We start from the raw sequence: 21,571 nt of genomic DNA on the forward strand, positions 1-21,571 counted from the left end.
GGAAGTAGAAAAGAAAATGCAGGTACTTACTTTTGGACCTGGTGGCCCAGGGGGACCCACTGGACCCTAAGTGTGAACAAGATCAAGATTTTATTTCTTTTAAGTAATATGTGCACAATAGGAGTGATAGTCAAATTCTCACCTCTTATTCCCAGATCAAAGCAAGTGATTCATTCTAACCATAGCTTTAAGCATTCATAACTACTACAGAGAGCATGTCCCTTTCACACTGTGCTTAATTAAAAGCAAGTCTCAATTTAAAAACAACAAACATTTCAAAGAGATGATTTTTACCTCTGCCTAGCGGAAACTCTTTTCTGGTATCTTTAAAAGACAACTCATCAGCACATGTCATGATGACAAAGGCTCCAAACATGCAGAACTCAGCATATTCTTTTTATTCCTGAGACTTGGAAGTGCTCGGGATACTAGAACTAAGTGCCATGGGAGAGCATGTTAGGGCCTTCTTGCAGTTCTCATTCACAATTCTAGACCACTGCTCTAGAAAGGAACTTCCACTCTAGTAACCAGTTCAAAATTTTGAGTTAAAGTATTCTACATTTGAGGTCAACTGTGCACAAACCTTTTAGACACACACACACACTTGCTCCTTATCACGACATAAATACAGGCAAATCACTAACATTTTGAACTGTTCTATAAATAAGTGCAACAAAGTCTCTTACCTGCAAACCTGGCAAACCTATAGGGCCTATAGAACCTGCAGGACCCGGAAGACCTTTTGGTCCCTATAAGAGGAAGTTTTCAATTTTAACCTTTTTTTCTCAGTCAGTAGTCAGTAAAGGCTTTTTTTTGCATCAAGTGAAATTATCAGGGACAAAACTACAGATGACAAATGTCCCTTCAAATGCCTCAATGATTAGAAAGTAATTGCAAAGAACACAGGAGAACTAGAGCTTGCCTCATCAAATCCCAGACAAAGAGAAATTGAGATTCAGAAAACATAAACAGTATCACTTCATTAAGGATACCAATTTAAAATCTAAAATAATCTATTAAATACTATTATATTTATTTTAGATTGATTTTAAAAGTCAAAGTTACAGAGATAAATGACAGAAAGGAGTTTGATTTTAAAAGGAAAAACAAATTAGGTACTAGCAAAAAAATGATTTCTTCTACCATAATTTACATCCACTTGTACTACTGGAGAATGTGGATTTATTCACACTACTTGGATTATGCATAAATAAATTACCTACTAATTTGAAAGATGCCCTTGAGAATCAATACTAGGAAATAATTTACATAATTCAAGTGACAAGGAAAAAAATCCTACTTAATATTCCTTAAAATCATTATTCCTGAAGTTAAATAACTTACAGAAATTCCATCCAAGCCAGGAAGACCATTTTCTCCCTAAAAATTACAAATATCTTGGTGAAAAAAATCATTATTGTAACAGAATATTAATGATATGAAATTGGTATAAATAAAAAAATTATCTTCATTAATATTAGATGAAGTGTCCTGGGAAAAATATTTTGAAATATGCTTCCATTTTAAAATAGGCAGTGGAGAGATTCCAAAACTCTACAGAAATTACAACCATATTATTCAAGGATAAGCTGCCAAATGCACCACAAGAGGTACTGAAACCTTTATAATTCTATCCTAAATCTAGTACTTCTTGCAAAATCAAAAGCATTTTAAACTGATTTTAAAGCAATAAGGATCTTTTATATGTTTATTTTACATGAACAGCAAACCAAGACCATCTTTCCATAGCTTATATCATGCATGTAGGAAATAAAATTACAGATATGATACAGAAATTTCAGTGCAACTTCCTTATTAAACAGAGAGCAATATCTTGACTTCACTATGGTAAATGATGGAAGGGATATGATACTATGGAAGGGATATGATGTTTACATTCAGAACACAGTTGATTTTTTACAAGTCCATCCCAGCACAGAAAACACTGGGGGGCATCTGAGATCTCGGAGTAGGAGAAATCCTAGCAAGCAAGTTCATGGGGCTGTTACTTCAACAGGTTTAGTACGTGCCAGGATAGCAGCTTACAGGAAAGCTCTGAATGTAGCTGAAGGCCCTTTCCTTTGCTACACCTAGAAACACATACACATATAATGTGATGGGCAGTGTCCCATGCATATTTTTCACAGCCCTGCATTCAGATATAGCCCAGCAATCCACACCTAGCATCATGAGCAACCTAACCTGCAGCATTAGCCCTCCAGAATTTCCAAGTTTCTTCCCATGAGGATTTTCCCCTAGGTCATAAAGATTTTTACCTTCATTCCTTTAAGGCTGCTTTGGGCAAAAATTGGTTCTCCTTTAAGACCTTTGGGACCTGGACGACCCTGTTAAAAAAACAATGTTAAAAATAAATGTCTGGAAATATATATATATATATATATATATTCCATTTTGAGAGAAATTATATTCAACACAAAGAATGAGGCAGTCTAACAGCTGCAGTAAGCTGCAGAAGTACTACAGCAGCTTTGTCAAAGAAGCTGAGTTATTATGAGAACTTTCCTGAGGCTTTGGAAAAACATGGTTCTGCAAATATTTTCTCCAGTATTTTCCTATTTACGTTAGATTTTCCTTTTCTTTCAGGGTGTCAAAAACTTTTCAGATCCCACTTGAATCTGTTTGATATAGTACAATCCTTCTCTTTACATATCTCTCTTTTGTAACATTGTAAATATTTAAATTTTATTTAGAGTAATATTCAAGGAAAAAAACAAACTGGTAGCCTTCACAGACCCTCAGTAAAGGCCATCACTATAATTCCAGATTTATTCAATTAATCTTAATCATCACATTCAATTTAGCTGGGGTGATTTCATTTAATTGCCAATTTAGAGTGTTCAGCAGAGTAAGCGGCTTTCCTTGACTCAAATGTAAACCTACTTTCAATACAAAAAAAAAAAAAAAAAAAAAAAAAAGAAGAAGAGATTGACCAGTAGGTGTGACTAAATCAGTTACTTTAGAAAGCAGCACTTATTTTGATCTTGCTGCTTAAGTATTTTCAACATCATAGGAACTTCAAGTCTGCACAGCATATAAAGAGTCTTCCAGTATAGTTTAAAAAGTTAAAAGAAATGGCATTAGTCATATCTGTCAGCTATACTTTCTTACTTTCTTCTTCATGGAGTTGCAAAAGATTCTTATACACGTAAAGGAGTTCCACTGCATGTGGATTATGCGTGTGACTTGTAAAATCAGTTTTAGATATGAAGTTTTAGATATGAAATCAAGTTCAGATATGATATCAAATATGTTTTTCTGAATCAGCATCCACTAACTGAGAGGTGCAACTTCACAATCCTAAGAGACTTGATTGCAGTCACCTCTTAGTTAGGTCGAATATTGCCAGAAACAGGTATGTTTTGATGTGGCAACATACTGACTTGATATAACTTCTATTTTATCCTTGGAGGTTAATACACTTATGTAGTGAATTTCACAGAATATTCAAGGTTGGAAGGGACCTCTAGAGATTATCTAGTGAATTCAGTGAGCATATGATAGTGAGCTCTAACAATGCTAACAAGCTCGTGGTTATTAATGTTCTTCCCAAGTATTTGGGCGTTGCTTTTCGTTAAGTAGTGCAAGAAAAGCTACTCCTGGTTTAGTGACCACAAAACACCGTATTCGTCTCAGGACATACAGGTGGCCCAGGTATGCCAGGAAGACCATCTGATCCAGAAAGACCCGGACTCCCGATGGTGCCATTGCAGCCGTCGACGCCAGGCAGGCCTCTGTGGCCAGGCTGGCCAGGGTGACCCTGTGTAAAGAGGTAAAAAGAGAGTATGACTAACCGGACACATTTTTTTAGCAGTACTATCCTCAGAGAGCTGGTATCTTCCAAATGGCCCCCTTTTTTTTTTTTTGGTTCAGTAACATACGTATGTGTGCAGGTAGAAGGCAGAAGTGCCAATCATACTACCTGGCTATTAGGTTTCTCTTGAGTCTATCCTTCTTTCAAGAGAAATAAGCTTTGTGGCACTCAAAGGCAGCATTTTGTGGCAGGAAGAGAAATGAAATTTATGGATACAGTATCAGTAACTTTTCTTTCCTCCTCTCTTCACACTCTGATCTTGAATTATTCCAGAATAACTTTTGTTAAATCCCAAAGATTTATCCTTATGATATGGCATTAAGCTATGACTCATACAACGAAAATAAAAATAAACAACGATAAAATGGGGATAAAGCAGAATGTTAGCAGGCCTCCATGCCTGACACTTAAATCAAATTTGTGCTGCTAAAGGTCTTCTCAGCCCGAGCCAATAGCGTGTTGTTTGACCAAATCCAATGAGAACTTTTCAGTAACATAAAGCCTTTTATCTAAGGATCTTAAATTGCTTTGTAAATATGTGAGAATGCTATAATCTTCATTTCACGGATGAGAAGCTGGAGGCACAAAGTAGTAGAGTGACTTGCTCAAGGATGCACAGCAACTTAGGCCATAGCTGCATAAACATGCAAAGAGATCAGCAGTCTTGGGGACTGCCAGAAGGGCCATCTCATGCTCCTGGCTGCTCCCACGTGCCCTGTCCCTGTGTTGGCACAAGTACAGGCAGTGCAGGCGAGGAAAATCAGGAAAAGCACACAGCTGAAAACTGTTTTGTTTCTTACTGAGAAAGTCCACATTTGCAGATAGTGTTGCTTTCAGAGGAGCTTAAACCAATAAGGTGCAAATTAAACCAATGAAAAACAGGTGTGTACCACAGTCTTAAAGTAGCTTATCCAGACATGTGCAAATTTGAGATTAGGCAGGGTCTCAGGACACTGCATGACATCATGCTGAAGTATCTACATTGGGCATTGCTGCTTATGCAGCGGCAGCTGCCTGGGTAATTGAAGCCCTTTGTGAAAATACTCCCATGTACTGTGCAAGTCAGGACTTGCTGGGTCCAGGTAAGTGATATGTGGAGGTGGAAGCAGCAATTTATTGCCACTTGACTTTGTTTTCTAGAAATTATTTCTTTTGGTTCCCAAAGCTGAAACAAATCAGCAGCATCTCCCTTACCATATCATGTGGTACATCACAGCAGAGAACAGCAAGCACCTGATGAGACAGGCCAGCAGAGATAGAACATGGAGGCCAGCACAGTCAACGTCTACCAAGTCTTCTGCTTGGTTTAGGGCACCAACAGAAATAGAAACCATGCTGAACAAAGTATTTGGTTACAAGGTATGTTGACCAGCTGGTAGGGGCAGGATCTGCCCCTCTAACCTAAACAACAGAGAGCAAAGCTGTAGAGTCCCCAGAGCTGGCCTACAGAGCAGGCAGCTGCTGGCGGGCCTCATGTCTCAGCAGACTTCGATGAGATCCTTCAGAGGCTCTTTGGGCCAGAGTTAAGTGGCCCAGAGATTTTTGGCATCCTCTCACTGTGTGAGGGCAACACTGAGCTTGCATGGAGGGGGTACAACTCATGCTGATCACAGCTATTCCTTATCTGTATTATATACATCCCTGACCCTGCCTCTTAAAACTGTGTCTGTGGTTCTGAATTGAAGCATGATGTAGACACAAGCGTACACACAAATACACACGTGTTACATATATCCTCTTTTGCTTTAGAAAAAAGCACAAGATTTCCTACTTTTTGGCTAATCTGTGGTCACAATTTGTGAGGTTCTGTTTTAAGGGCACTGAGCACCCACAACTGACTTCCCTGAGAGTCGCAAGGACCAGCCTTAACTAAGCTTTTCCCCAGAGTTTTAAAACACTTAGTGAAAGAGCTGTTTTGATTTGAGAAACGATGGTTAATTGTTCCCCTGCTCTCACCTCCCCTAATTCCTGTTTTGGCAGATGTGCCAATTCAGCACAAACAGCTCAACTGACCAGGGCAGAGACTTTTACAGTCTTTACTTATGGGCAGAATTAAGTTGACTCCTGCTCGTATACACCATGATCCCGAGGGGTCTCTTTCCTAAATCAAAAAGGCTCAGTACAAAAGTTATCCCAACAGGGGAACTCAACAAGCACTTAAAAACAGGGAAATAAATGCAATCAATAATCAAAGTGAATTTCATAAACAGTTTCATGCACTGCTACAGCAAAATGGCCATTTCATGGCCACTTCTAAGCACTCGAATCTTCTCCAGGAGGGCTATAAAATAGAGAACTTGGTCTCACCATGTGGCATGAGATTTTGTGGTGTAGCCAAGGGCTCACAGGTTATAGAAATATTTCCTTCTAGGATGCCCCAAACTTACATACATCTCCTGTCTACATTTCCACCTTTGCCAGAGGTGTGCTTGAATGTTTTCCTTTGGGAAAAAATAAACTTCCTTAACGGCTAAGGATTTGAGGGTCTCTTCTACATGTGACGCAGACAGGCGAGCAATAAACACAGGCTGCTGCTGTATTTACTAGGTCAAAGGGATTTGTCAGGCCAGCTGCAATAACATGATTTACTTGCCACCAGCATTCTCCAGGGGAACTCTGCGGTACACCACTTCCCATAAAGTCAATAGCGGGATTCCCATCTGACTCATGGCCTTGCAGCCTTTTGGCCATGAATAAAATACAGCAGCCCACGCTAACTTGCATGCTCCAAGGACTCTCTCTGCATAATGGGTTGGTAATTCTTGTGCAGAGATACCAATTGTATTTTTATTTATCTCTTACATGTACCAGAATATGCAAGTTCTATCTCCTTAGTTCAGTATTTCACACATCCATATAATGTCTGTAGGTTTGTATGCATTTCACAACCAAATTAAACTAATTCCTTGTTCTAAAAGGTGACTAGCAAAGGCAGGTTTTTCTAAAGCTGTAGTGTTTGCTATTTTCACCCTAGAATGGAGACATTTATCACAATATCTAGAATGAAAACAAATTTGCATTAGTTTGCCTTTCCTGAAGCTGTGGCACAGGAGAGCCATAGTGACAAGCATTTTGCTGTGTGCAATCAACAAAATTTGCCTCCTTCCTACCTGCAGAATATCATAAAGCAGAGAGAGCAGATCTGTGTATGCAGGTGACTTTTATCCTTTGCTCTACCTCCCCACTATGCTCTCTTTGAAAAGCCTCTCCCTGCCAACTACCTGGCAGTGGCTGCTGCCATGTCTCTTCCCTCCCCTTGTTGGGAATCCCCTTTCTCCAGAGCCTCATCTGAAAAAAATGCCCCGAGAACAGCATGTTCCTAGAATGTGTTCAATTAAATTAAGTGTTATGGGAACAGCTTGTTCACTTCAGAGCTGGAAAGCTGGCTGGTGGGAAAAGAAAAGAAAAAAAAAGAACAGCAAGGGAGTAGAGCAGGAGAGAAAACAGGCAAGGATAAGAGGAGGGGGGAGAGAAGTACAAGGGCCAGGAAGGAACTGGATTTGAGCAGGGCCAACTTTACGTTTTCAGCTAGTCTATCAAAACAATTCAGGTTTTGATAGGAAAAGGGGTCAGAAAACATTGCTCTACTGTTGGAGACTTCAATCAGCAGAGTAAATGGGGAAGCTGGGAAAGAGCATGAGCATAGACAGAAGGGAAAAGATAAAGAAGATGGAAAAAAGACATCAAGAAACCAAAAAGAATTCTAATGCAAGAAGGAGAAAGTGGAAACAGCTAAAATGTATAAAGGGAGCAACAAAGCTTGGGGCAACTTCTAAAGCAGTTGCAGCTAAACTTCTCCTGAAGTGACCAGAAAACATCCTTGCACTATAGAAAAAAAAAGACTGAAGGAGACCTGGCAAGTTATCACGTAGAAGACTGATACACAAAAAAGGGAAATAACTTGCTCTCTGTGTCCATAATGAGTAAGATAAGCATTAACAGGCTTCTATTGAGGAAGGAAAGATCCATGATAGACGTTACAGAAGCTGCAGACTCCTAAGAAAAGGTTATGTGAACATATACATTAAGAGTAGCCTTCAACACAGCAGACCCTGGCTGCTGACTGACCTCCTAGTTGGCTGTTAGGATTGACCTCCCAGTTCCCTAGGTCTAGGATTTTCTGATAAGGCGTCTTCTAGACATAATCCTGGCAGAAAAATCTTATCAAAATGCAGTAGATCCCCTTGTGACTCAGGCATACCTCCTGATGCTTCTCAGTGTCCTGTCATCCCATACTAGGGACTCAACCTGCTACCAGACAACATGGAGCCACTAGGTAGACTAATGAAAATTGCAATTTCCTTCCAGAGAGGAACAAATATTTTGCAAGACACATTTTGCATGTGCTGCCACAGTCTTGTTGTGCTAACATGCTTTTTGTTGTGACTAGTATTACGGTGACTGATAGTCATACATTTACATAAATAAACTCACTGGAATCCCGTTGATGCCTTGAAATCCAGGAACTCCCATTGGGCCCTGAGGAAAAAAATGAAGAGTATACATTACATTTCCTGTTATTAATCTGTACATTTCAGACATCCATGACATAATTTTTACAGCAACACTTACTGCCTTGAACTAACTATGAACAAGAACAAACTGTCTTATGCAGATTCTCTCTAACCTAAGGGGTCAGTGAAGATAGGAACTGAACATCTGAACTGTACTGAATGCCAAATGAGTGTTTCAGAAATGCTTTCATCAGGCAATTTAAAGGAAAAATATAATCTCCTACATCTGGGGAAAACAAGGTGCCAAGAAAATAAACTTGTACAAGTTAAACTCCCAGGGTTACACCCAACATCCAATATTTTCTGCTATTCTTATAGGTTTTTTGTCTATATCAAGGAACTACCACTCAGAAATACCAATAATAAAAAAAATGGAGGCCAGCTTCAGACTGCCTATGGCTGGGCATGAATATTGAAATGAAAAGAACACTGCTTTGCTGGTTTTATTTTATACGTAAATACTCTGCTGTAAATAAAAGTAGAACAGGCCATGTGAGCAGAATACCCAGCATAAACTACAGCCGTTGCTTTGCAATGGTGAAGTATAGTGCTAAGTATAGAGCTAAGGAGGTAGAAATTTATTGTATGTTAGTATTGCATATACATCAATTTCCATGTACAAAACTGCAACTATGGAGTACAAAGACATTTCTTCAGTGAATGGAAACTGGTTCCAACACTGTCCATGATTTTATTATTTCAAATACAGGAGTAAAACCAGCAATGCTCACAGCAAGAAGAAAAATTCTCCACAATGACAAATTTATCCTCCTCAACAGTTGGAGGCCAGCTCCTATCCTGAGCATCTACCTATTTCAAAATCTGGGTTTATTGATTTTAGTGTTATCTGCTGGAAATGTAGAAATGCTATCACCCATGATAGCATAGATACTGTGACTAACACACATCTGTCTCTGGGCAGGTGAAGCAAAAGACTCAACATGCAAGAGCAACGTTCATCTGGCTACTGTTCACCCACCAGGATGGCTGTACGGTCGAAGACCTTCTCAAGCAGCTTTAGCAACTGCATTCTAATTCAAAGTAAAAGCAGAGGATTTTCTACAGATACTACTTAAATACTCTTTTTTATTACCTTTTGACAGATAGACCAAAAGTATCTTCATCCACTCAAAAAAATCCGTGCATGGCCATAAAACAATTGCAAGGCAATAAAAAGCCTCTGTTGAACCTACCTTATCACCTTTCTGACCAGCTGGTCCAGGGGAGCCCACTGCTCCTCTCTCACCCTTCGCTCCTGGTAAACCTTCTGGTCCTGTAAGTCCGGGAGCACCAATTGGGCCTTGAGTTCCAATTGGCCCTGGTCTACCCTAAATATACAGGAAGAAATTAGTGTGCCATGTTTCCAAACTCATTTTCAATTACTCTGTTCAGGTATGATCTCTCAGAGTACTCTTCCCAGAGTAGGAGTGGTCACCTAAAAGTTGCCCTGTATATTCTCAGGTAAAGAAAGATTGAGAGTTATTTCAATTTCAGGTAAGACATGAATCAGAGTAAGAAATCTCACCCTTTCCCTAGATGTTTTCTTGCTACCCATACAGTTGCAGGAACAGGCGAAGATAACAGTATTTTGAGATCAAGCTGATAGTTTCTTTTTGAGGTTTCTCTGTTTCCAAGCTGTAAAGCCCAAAAGGTCTAAGTCACAAGCAAATGCTTTAGATCACACACACATGAGAAAGATACAACAAAATGCTGACAAGTCACGTGCACTCAGAAAGCAGGTCTTGATTACTGCGTCCCAGAATTACGATTAGCTCAAAATTGAGATGGATTCCAACTGTCCTCTCCTTACACCTTACAGCCAGGGTGTGGATTTTGATTTCTCCAGCAGGAAAGAGGGCTGCTATGACTAAGCACTGCCCGAAGATGGCAATCTTTTCTACATCTGCAGAGATTTATATGCGAGCGATACGCATTTATAGTTCTGTCCTTAGAGATGTGCCAAGGAGTCTGGTACTTGTTTCTGTAACCAGCCAATAATAAAGCAACCTTGCAGTAGATGCTCTGATTTTTTTTTTATTAGTCTCAGAATCTGCCTCTTGGCAGTTGAGCATTTAAAACAGAGTTTTGTATTAATGCTTTTTACTTTTCAGTCAGTGAGTTCTGCGAGAATCCAGCAGAGATCAGCCGAGTCTATGATCCCAAAGTTTTGCCAGTTGCAAACAACAGTTTAGGGTAATGCCTACTGCTGGTAAGACACTCAGTGGATTAGTGGATTACTAAGTTATGTATGCAAATAATTAAGAGTTACATTGCAAGATAAAAAAAATGGAAAAGGAAGAAAAGAACCACTGCCTTTCTTTTCCAAGTCTTAGGTCCATGGTAGTGTATTTCCCTTCTATTTCTCTTGTTCCTTAATAGAGCAGAAGGAATGCAGCTCCCTGCTCCAAGCATTTTAGAAATCTCAGTTGGAGACATACAGAGGCCTGAGCCCAAGCCTTGGCAGGTAAAAGATTTTGCAGTTTATTTAAAAAGGTATTTTTACTTGTTCCTAATAAGAGGATTGAAACAAACCATAATTAAATACACTTTTTCCAGTATCATTTTTGTATCTGTTCAGACTAAATTATTTCAGCATATAATGCATGTTTCCTCATTACAGCAGCAATTTTCTTTTTAATTGCATCAGTTCTTCTATGTCACTCCTCCTGTTGTGCTTATTTTTATCTTGGCCATTTAACAGAGGTCAAGTGAATTTGTTTTACATCCTATAACCTTTTCTACCTAGACACTATGCAGTGTGCACTTGCTGAGGCATGGGCTCCTATATGAAAAGGCTTTTCTGTTAATTACTTTTAGCTTTTTTTTTTTTCTCCTTTTTTTTTTCTTTTTCTCATTCTGGGGCAAGTATCAATGGAATCCTTTATGTTAAGAGCCATATGATCATAACATTAATCCCCAAATCTTTGGTGGTCCTTGGCAAATGTATGGAACAAGGAACATGCTGTGAAAATCACATGTTTGCTCTCACTACCAGTGTCAGCTTTAACTTTTTAATTTCCCATGGTCACAAGTTATTTCAGAGATTTGCAGGCAGCCCCTTAAAGCAGCACAGCAAGGGAGAGATGTATGCTAAATATGGGCACATTGCTGCTTTGCCAGGCATCATCCTAAAAAGGAACAAGACCCAAGAGAGTAAATTCCTCATCTGTTGGAGTTGCCTACACTTTCATGTTCAATTATTTTGACTGCCCATTTAGTGACAGTGTTTCACAATGACTGGAACGGATATGAAATTAAAATTTTAGGAGGCCTCTGTTCTCTTCTGTTGCAAGTTGCTTTCATGAACACAGATGGGATGGGAGGGATTGGTAACTGCGAGTTCTGCTGGTGCTCACTCCTACAGCACCCTGATGGAAGAAGTAAATGTGTTCTCTCCAATTTCGGGAGGCAAAAAACTTTTACCTTAATGCCCTACAAGAAAGATTTTAACAGCACTTGAAGATTTTGTCCAATGTCTTTTAGTGCCACTAAAACCATAAAGATACGGTAAAGTGCTTCTAATCTCTCTGATAATATGATTATACCATGATAATCAAGATCTCAGGAATTCCTACTGTTTCTTTTTAAGTCTGCATGAATGGAAATCATGTTTTACATGCGGAAACAAAGAACTTGCCTTCCCTGCTAAAAAAACCTGCATTTTTTGTCCGTGGGCAGCACTCCCATGAACTGCCACAAGATGAAAGTGCAAAGAGGAGGCACCACGGAGGCAGGAGCAATCCCAGGGTGAAAACACAGCAGAGGCTCATGTTTAACTCACGGGCTTCAAGTGCTGGGCAGAACTACTGCCTGGCCTCAAAGTGTTTACTTTGTGGTAAAACGTAAGTGTCTAGTCCTTGCTGAGCTTTGGCCTCTGGACTGCTCCAGATAACTTGTTAGTTGTCCCAAGGATAAAAAGAACAAATAAGTAGCAGTGAGAAACTTAAGCATCAAATGTGAATAATATCATATAGAAACTCCAGTTTCACTCCAGTGAATCAGCAGAGCTATCAGTATTTAGCCACTGAGACATGGTATCATTTTGCTTTTTGGTTGCATGACAACTTATTTAAGGAGAGGAAAATTATAGAAATTCTACAGCACCAACTAAGGACAAAGTCTATGAACTTCTCATGACTTGGGAATATTTTGACAAATGCCAACTAACATCTCATACTTTTGAAAAACACAGCCTCATAAATGATACTGAATCCACTTCTTTCTTATGCTTATTTGTGTATCAGGCATTGACTACTCACATAGCATTAAATTATGTCACTAGTCTTTCTGTAGTGAATATTATGCCAGTGAAAGCAAGGAAAATTGAATAATCTCATGGCAGACCACAGCCTTACCATGGATAATGTGAGGACTGCCCAGTTTGTGCCACAAATTCAATGTGCATCATATGCATCTCTGTTTTGCAGTTAGTGTTCCCTTCTCCTTTCTAATTCCTCTGCATCCCAGTGTTGTGTGGAAAGACCGGAAAGGTGGGGATGAGGAGGCCTCCCTGAGGAATTCACTGCTCTGCTATCAAACAGCTCCCAGGTTCTCCAATATTCTGATCTCTTTTGCCAACTCGAAAACCCCACATATATTTTCACCCACTGAAGCAGAGCTGTGACAAACAGCACTGTGAATTCCAAGTGCTCATTTTTTCCCCATTATAGCTGTTAGCTTGGAGAATAAAGTATAAATCAGGATGATTTTGACCCGTGCACAGACACACACCTGGTAGTGGTAAGGCGCCGCTGGACATGCCCTTTATTTCAGGGACAAGGAGCAATACAGGTGCTAGCTTGATGGACAATTTTATTCTCCTCTCAACTCACTACAAGTACCATCTCAAAGGATCCTAACCAAAAGAGCACCCCAAAAATAACTAAGCAGGGCGAAGGACTACAAACCAGGCAAAGTACTACTGATGAAGTAGGGTAAAACTGATCCCTACTGCAGGAAGATCTCTGTAGACCTCTGTATTTCAAAGAGCAAAGCAGGACTACTACTTTTCTATACAAAATTGATACCTAGTATACTAAAAAAGCACCTATTCCAATTGAAGGATGTTCATATCTCCTTGAACTAAACCATAAATCTATTAAACAGATCAAAAACTGTTTCTCAAGGCATGGCTTTTGACCTCAGCAACAGTATAAGATTAAGCTGTTCCTCCTGTAAGGAGGAACTCCTCCTGTAAGAGAACTCAGTAATCACTTTTTTAAAGGCATCTTATTCTACTCTATCTCTTCATTCATCCTTCCTCCCAAACCAAAAATGTTATTAACACTAAAAAATGTTAGTGACACTGATTTACTTCACAAGTACCTGCTTTGTAGTCTAAAACACCATACAGTCATTTGACCACATTAAAGGCAAGTGAAGAGTTTACCATCAAATCATGTGGCCCTAAGGATGTATATTCTCACCTACAGCCCCCCTGTGCAGAATCTTGCCTGATGCTTTAAGGAGGAGCCACATATCCTGATTCCAGTGCAGTGCAGCCTGTGCAGGGCACTGATCCTTCCTATGCTCTGCTTTCACATAAGCCAATGGCAGGAAAATACACTGATGCTTTGCAAGACCCAGCTTTAAACCATGGCCATTGTCCTTGATAAGGGGTGCCAGGTTATGAAAAGGTGACATGTGACTGTCCCAACAACCCCAGACGGGGTGCCTATGGGCAACTTATCAGCAGGAGGCAGCCGTGTCCATTAGTATTCAAGAGCCCTGGGTTTATTTGTGAGCAGCAAGACTTTGAGCTGCCTCTTTCAGCCCTCAGTGCCTCAACCTCTTCCCTCCTCCTCCTCCCTTGCCTGCTCCATCTTTGCTGTAAGGTTTCCAAGGCAGTGGCTGCCTCTTGCTAGACACACAGGACGTGGCACGAGAGCCCTGCTCTCACCAGGGGCCTCCCGGTTCTGCTCTAACAATAATAATTACTCATGAAAAACACTTTGCTATTTTCTAAATTACAGATCAGCTCACATTATCCAGTGCCCAGCTCACATTCCAGAGTAAGCAATTATTTTCCCTACTGAAAAATGCTTTGTTCTTTTAAAGAAAATGTTCTTCAATTCCTCTTCTAAAAACTTTGGGAAGCTCTTGTTCAAAATGGCTTCTTTATTTCTATCACATAATTTATTGTTCCTTTACACAGCTTCTTTTATCCACACAGTGTCACACCAATAAACAAAACTAAACATACAGACAGAAATAGTGGAACAGAACAAAACATCCTGCCCTATAATCTCACTTGATTCAGCATCTTCCCTTGAAACTCCTAAGTTTTTTTTTTGTTCCTTGCTCTCTGCTTTATTTTTCTGTTTTCTTTTGTATTTAAGCAGGATATCAGGGTATTCATTTATTTTTTAAGAGGAAAGTGATTTCTGTATCATGTGAAACTATTAAATTTCATAATTCACATTAGATGTTTTCCATCTGTATAAAGCAGCCCTTGGCATGCTCACACCACAGCTTGTCAAGGCTGCTTTGGTCTTCTTAGGAGCAATCACTTACTATCTTAATGAGCAACTGCAGGCTGTTCCTCATAAAACTTTCTCAATTTTAGCTCGTGTTATGACCTTGATGTTAATAATATTTATAATATTTCTAGTAAGCCTGACTAGATATGACTACAAGGAGAAATTTATCTCACATATACACACACACACATATATATGTATATATATAAATCTACATTTTGGTTTTGCACACTATTTTAAAAGCCATTAAAAATATTGCGAAATTCGATTAAACAAAACTATATTTTTCAATTTGAAAAATTTGAAAAGTTTAATTTTTAGAAAGTTTTTCTAGCAGAAAAACTATTTAACAACCAACTCCACCAATTCCACATATCTGCTACTTCAATTTCTAACACAGAGACCACTATCTGCTCTTTTTCCTCACTATGGACAATGCCAACAATGACTCAGAGTTAAATCTAGTAAATTATTCCATTTCCTAAACTTTAAACAAACCACTTTAAGAAACTATTAAGAGAGCCAAAAGAGATGACTTTTTAACTCAAATTGCTTTTCTGCTCTGATACATTGAAATGTCCCAGGTAGATGAGAAAGCAGAAGTACAAGAACAGTTCCAGGCCATGGAGAACACAGATAACAGAACACAGATAACAGAAAGTGAAAGTCACTTGTGGGCTGTCACATCCCTTTGAGAGGCAAAGGGATAGATAAGGTCCCTACACTTCAATCAGAAGTGGAGCTATGTTTAACACCGAGTATCATATAGAACGAAAGACATTACAGAAATCTGAAGATATCATTCATCTGAACCTGGTTTTACTCAAAGAATAAGCAGCAGCATTTACTAAGCATAGCAACGTTTCAACTCATACTTCAAGGAAATAAATAATGGCTATATGAAAACAGTGAGATAAAGCATATTTTTAAGAGGTTACACTATATATTTGAATGACGTCTTGTCCTTTCCGTGTTCATTACTCACAATCATACCTCTGTTTCAGAGGAAACTCTGTGAAACAGTTACTACACCAAGACTAGAGACGTGATACCTCGCAAGGCATCACAAGATCAGATGTGACCACCTTTGAGTCCTCTCACCTACCACTCTGTGCTTAGGCTAATTACCCAGTCGCCAAATGCAAAATTTGTACTTCAAACAGAGTTATTTTTGCCTAGAACAACTTACACAGACAGAATGGGATGGCTCAGGAGCACTGACAACTGGCTCTACTCCTGCCTCTGAATCCCGCGGGCTGACTTTACAGGCAGCACAGGAGCTGTGGGATGAAAGAAGGTGAGTAATAACGGTCAGGAAGAGCTCTGCACACCTCATGGAGCTCTGCAGTTATGTTACCTTCATCATCCTGCCAAAAAAAACAGGACTTATACTGAAAGGATGGATTATATAATTATGAAAACTTCGCAAAAAAACAAAACAAAAAAACCTGCACTAACTGATTTCGATTCACTTGCAGAACACTAAACACTTGTAATAAAAGAGCATAGTCCAGCCAAATGTTTGACTAGTTTATGAGATTTTTATGGTCTTTTGCAATCTCGGTTCATCTCTTCTCCCTCAAGTCTTTAGTGCTTAATCTCTAAAAAATGTTTTAGAAGGCCTTAACAGATCCCTGACCTGTTCACAGAGGACAGCAGCTGTCATAACATTTTCCTGCCCCTGAGAGAAGGGGACCTCCAAGTATGGTGTTCACCTCTTGACAGCAACGCAAGTCATGAACTGAAGTTTAACACAAAGGCATTAGATGTTTCAGAATAAAACTCAAACAGAACTGGGCTTCTCTAAGACATTTTCCCGATAGGAAAGAAGAGGAGACAGCCCATGTTAACAGCATTTTCCCCAGAGCGCACACAATTACAGGCTCCAAGAAGAACACAGCAGTAAGCAGTGACCCAGGACATCTCTTCAGTGCTCTGTCCCCAACTAAGACAAGTGTCAGGATGAAGAACAGGGACTGCATCCCCAATGCTCCCAGCCTTGTCTGCCTGGCTGTCCTCTAACCAGACTGCTCTGCAGACACCAGCAATCCTAACACTAACTCTTTGCTGCCCTTTCTGTGAAGCCTTCTGTGGAGTTACAGGACAGCATCCTACAGTGCTAGCAAGCGAACAGACTCCAGATTTACTGAAGATGATGTGAAGCTTAATTAAAACTGCTCCATTCCTGAGTAACAGCACAGCTCTGACCTGCAAAGACATGGGAGCCCATAATCACTGCCAGTTTTGCTTTGCATCCTTTTAGTTCATGCCTTTACTATCCATGCTGCTAGTAGTTCTCCTACTTCCTTCATAACTACTTTGCAAGTAGCTGTTGAATCTTGTGTTTAAAGTTCTCTTACTCAATAACTTATTTTTTTAATGAATCAGTTTAATCTCATTTATTTGTATCTGTTGCTCTTTATATGAACAGCTTCGTATTCATGATATTGATATATACAGTAGAATTTAAAAGCTGGGGTTATTAGACAATTAGACATATAGATATATATATATAGTGGCTCCAAAAATTTATTAAAAGGTTGAGCACACTTTTTTCCACAAACTATTTTGAGAGACTAACATGTTACTGGGGAAGACAAACTAGAGATAGACATTAGACCTGTCCCAATGGCTTCACGTGCCGCTACAGAGCAATACAGTATAACTACACTTCTCTGAAAGGCTGCTCTGATGATGACTGTTGTCCCTGAAACCATAGCGCCTGACTCTTAAGACACACACTGCACTACATGGCTTCTTCAGGGATCTTCGGCAGCGTCAGGGCAAAGAAAGTGGAGCACTGCGTCCTTCTCCCTTCCACTTACCCCTCGCACCCTACAGAAAACACCAAAAAAGCCCAATGCATTTGTAAAGAACCGTTCAATCGAGCAGCTACAATGAACTTTTTGCTAACTCCCCCTCTGGCTGGCATTTCCAAACTGCCTTCTTCATGGACTCAAGTGACAGAAGATTCATTGTTGCAAAAAATGTTGTCGGTAGAAAATTAGCTGTATTAAGTAGTGTACAGAACAAGTAAAATCTTGCCAGTGTCAGAGCTGTTAAGACTATTAAAGGGACATTGTATCAAGACAGGCAGCATATAGCTGAACCCTGTCTAAGTGGGACAGACTCCAAACATCCCAAGGGTCGGCTGTGTCCAGATCTGTTGGTTTGCTTTGGGCTCTTCTTGAGCCCTTTGTGTTAGAACAAGACCAATTTCAAAATTGCTAATCCCCCTGATGCTGTACAAGTTAGTGTTTCCCCATAGATACAGCAGGGATACAGACACAGAGCAGATTTGTGTGAAAGGAGTGCCCATATCAGTGTTTTCCAAGTATGACGACTATTCCTTGGCAGAAGGGATGGTTTTTAGTACTCACAGTTGCACCAAGGGGCAGCGTCACCAACGTCCACACATCTAGTCTGTGCACTGAGAAAGCTGCATTTCAAACCTTGAGAAAGCAGAAGGACCAAAAGGAACTACATATGTTGGTGGGTACCATGCCCAAAACCTGTACAGTACCCAGAGAAAGCTGCAGATTTGGGTAAAGGAAGGCTGAGCTATGAAGGAAGAGAACAGGGAAGCAGGAATCAATAGCTGCAGGACACCTCTGCACTGGGTCACACTTTCTAATAAATTATCATCTCTGACTGAGTTTCCCATTCTGCCTGGGAACTGAAGCACAGCCAAGACATGTACTACTCTCCTAATAATACAGAGATAAGAAGATAACTCGGAGATAAGGAAGAGGCCCAGAAGCGTGAGACCGTACAGTGGGATGAAGAGATGGAAAAGGAATTACATAAGCCCCTTGTGCTCTACGAACAATACAGAGAGCTTTCTATTTCCCTCGTGCCCCCGGGAACAGAGGGTGTCTCGTATTGGAAATTCCCCAAACATGACTTGCAATGAGTAAAGAAAAGAGCAAGGATGAGGAAACCAGAAATGGAAAAACAGGAAAAACTTGAATTTCTCATGTAACAGAACAATGCAGAAACATGCAACATAACAGAAGCAGTTATAGAGCTTTAGTTACCACTTATCCGATACCTTCTTGCTCTTCCTATATGACCATGTACTAAGAGACAAGAAAACAGTTCATGAATCTTCTTGTGAAAATTCACTCACTGCCGCTTTTAACTGTAACTACAGTTAAGCAATTTCATACTTTGGTTTCGATCAGCAGACAATTCAAATTTTCCAATACTTAAAACCTGTCAGTTATCATGGGGAACTCAATTCCACAATGTTGTTTCAGAGAACAATGATTAAGAGGAGTTTTTTTTTTCTTTTTTTCCCCCCCAATAGTAGTCACTTAGAGGAGCAAAATAACATGCAGCAAAGACTTAACGCCTTGGGGAGCTTTCGGAGAGAAACCAGCCATGGATCAGCAGGTGCGAGGAAGCCATTGGGGATGCCAGACTTTGGGAGGAGTGTTTCCTGCTCACCTGCTGGCTTCCCCACTATTGCTGCAGAGGATAAGCAAAATCCCTCCCTATCTTTTTTCCAGTCTAGCTAAAGCAATGTTCTTCTCTTTGAGCAATTTCAGATCCATATCTAGACTCTGCAGTTGAGTCAAATCCATTCTTAAATTACATGAGGGTTTAAGAAACAACAACAAAACCCTTAAGAGAAAAACCAATAAAATATCTGATTACTTGATGTAGATTCAAAAAACATCCAAAATGTTTTCTGTTAGGCCAAGGCTAGAAATGAATATCAGTGCACTGCTATCTGGACATGTCACTGGACTGCAGTTTATACAGATTACAATAAAAATGGTTAGAGGTAATCTGAGCAAAAACCAATATTAAGACTTCAAAATTATCAACAAGCTAACAGATCAGGCTTCAAATATAATGGCTTGGCATAGAATCTTTATAAAAGCTATTCCATTTTTTTTTTTTTTTTTTTTATTACTCCGTAGCTTGGTGTTCTAGCCAATACCATGACTGGTAGTAATAAAATTATGTTAGTTCTTCTTGGTGCATTTCAGAATGAGCAACATATTAAGGTGAGTTTGATACAGAAATGGCTTAGTGCTAACTAAAGTAGCACAAGCTTAATTTAGTGTTTAAAATAAAACGTAGATGTAGTTTTTCCAGGTACTAGCCATAATGTAATAACTAAAAATATATATTTAAAAGTAGTCATTTACCCAAATGTGTCCTTTTTCCCAAAAAATGTAATGTTACATTCATCAGAATATGAATGTAGGGACTTGGATCACCAATATAACACAGGTGTTCTAAAACAGGTTCAAATGCTCATGTCCAGTTTTGCCTCTAGGACATCTCCAGTTATTTCAAGCTTGTAAGATGCTGAGAAAGAATAACTAAAAATCTGATCATTTCCTCTGACTCAGCTCACAAACCAAGCCACAGCCTAACCTACTCTGGACCAGGATCTCAATGCTGCTTTTTTTGGCTCACTTTTATCATCTTGGAACATCAAATTAAATTCCAGTTACACAGAAATTGTTTATCGCCGTTTGTCACAAATAAAACAGAAAAACAATCTTGGTTATTTCTCCCTCTGTTCTTGCAGGCATGTTGCTTATGTCCTTTCTCCTGTCCTACATCCATGCTGTGCTACGATAACCAAGTTTTAGTACTGGTCATGTTGCAGCTCTGAAACCAAGCCTGAAACTGCATTATATTCATGCAGCATGGAGCCACCTCTAAGCCTTACTGTTATATCATGTATTAACATTAGTCATCTGGTGAGGAAAGTAGTCTTCTTTTGGGGGAAAAAAGAAGTTAACAACCTTCATTGGTGGTCACCAGACCGTGTCCCTCACGTATTCTGTTTACAGGAGGGAAAGAGAGCAGAAGTTCTCATTATCTTCTTGGCTCAGTCAGCCCCAGAGGGTGCTGCTTGCTTGAAGACAGGCGAGAAAGTAGGGCACTTGCAGCGCTGTCCAGCAAGGGGCAGCGGCAGAACAAAGACTCCGCTGCCGTGTCCCCTGCGTTTTGCCTCCCCTCATGTTCCTGGCATTTTGGAGCACTCTGCATCGCTCTCCATGTGCAGCCTTCTGCTCTAAACAAAACTATCTACTTCAACAGATAACACTAGTCAAGATGCAAAATCCAGATGGGAACCTTTTGCTTATTCAAGATAGCAAATTTAGAGCAAAAACTCTTCCCAGGGACCTGCTACACCGCAGCACTGAGAGGAGTTTTGCAAACGTGTAAACAATTCACTTTAAAAGGGAAAAAAGAAGATAATCCGTGAATTTTCATCCATGCAGTATATTGGAAATATACTGACCAAAGCAGAATGAGCAGGGGGTGGCAGAGGCCTGCAAACCTCCAAGTGTGGCGCTTGGCGAGGCTCCAGTTATCTCTAGAGGCTTAAGCAGAGTTGGTCCAGGCACAATTTTCCTGTGGTGCCTGATAACAAGAAGCGCCAGTCAGCCCGTGGCCACTTTACTAGGCAGTGTCGGAGCTGAAACTGCAATTAGTAAAAATAACTACAAACCAAAGTCAGGGAGAGAAAAAAATAGAAAAAAAAAGTTGATTTCTCCTAATGAGTGCTGCATATTAATCTAGATAAGGACGGAAATGAACTCTTCACCTACTTGAATTCCCACTGGCTAAGGTATATAGAATAAATGATTAATTCCAACATTGCTTGTCATCACTTAAATTGTATGTTTAAGTCCTTGGACATTTACTGCGTGGCTGTATTAACACTCCAAAAAGCTTCATTCATTTGTTGGTATAAACTACACTTCCAGTCTGCT

At 39.8% G+C, this 21,571-nt stretch overlaps 1 protein-coding gene across 1 annotated transcript in view; it reads right to left on the minus strand.

Annotated features, from left to right (window-relative positions):
- COL4A6 (collagen type IV alpha 6 chain) overlaps positions 1-21,571 on the minus strand; it is a 115,358-nt gene that overhangs the window by 31,693 nt on the left and 62,094 nt on the right. The window contains exons 4-10 of the mRNA XM_026035933.1: positions 9,540-9,674; positions 8,267-8,311; positions 3,662-3,778; positions 2,277-2,345; positions 1,345-1,380; positions 687-749; positions 31-66 (exon numbers count right to left, since the gene is read on the minus strand). Coding sequence (XP_025891718.1) covers positions 31-66; positions 687-749; positions 1,345-1,380; positions 2,277-2,345; positions 3,662-3,778; positions 8,267-8,311; positions 9,540-9,674 — 501 coding nt within the window. The remainder of the gene's footprint in view (positions 1-30; positions 67-686; positions 750-1,344; positions 1,381-2,276; positions 2,346-3,661; positions 3,779-8,266; positions 8,312-9,539; positions 9,675-21,571) is intronic.

The sequence above is a fragment of the Nothoprocta perdicaria genome, unplaced genomic scaffold, assembly GCF_003342845.1.
Source record: "Nothoprocta perdicaria isolate Ctin4 unplaced genomic scaffold, notPer1 scaffold_17, whole genome shotgun sequence".
NCBI classification, from domain to species: Eukaryota; Metazoa; Chordata; class Aves; order Tinamiformes; family Tinamidae; genus Nothoprocta; species Nothoprocta perdicaria.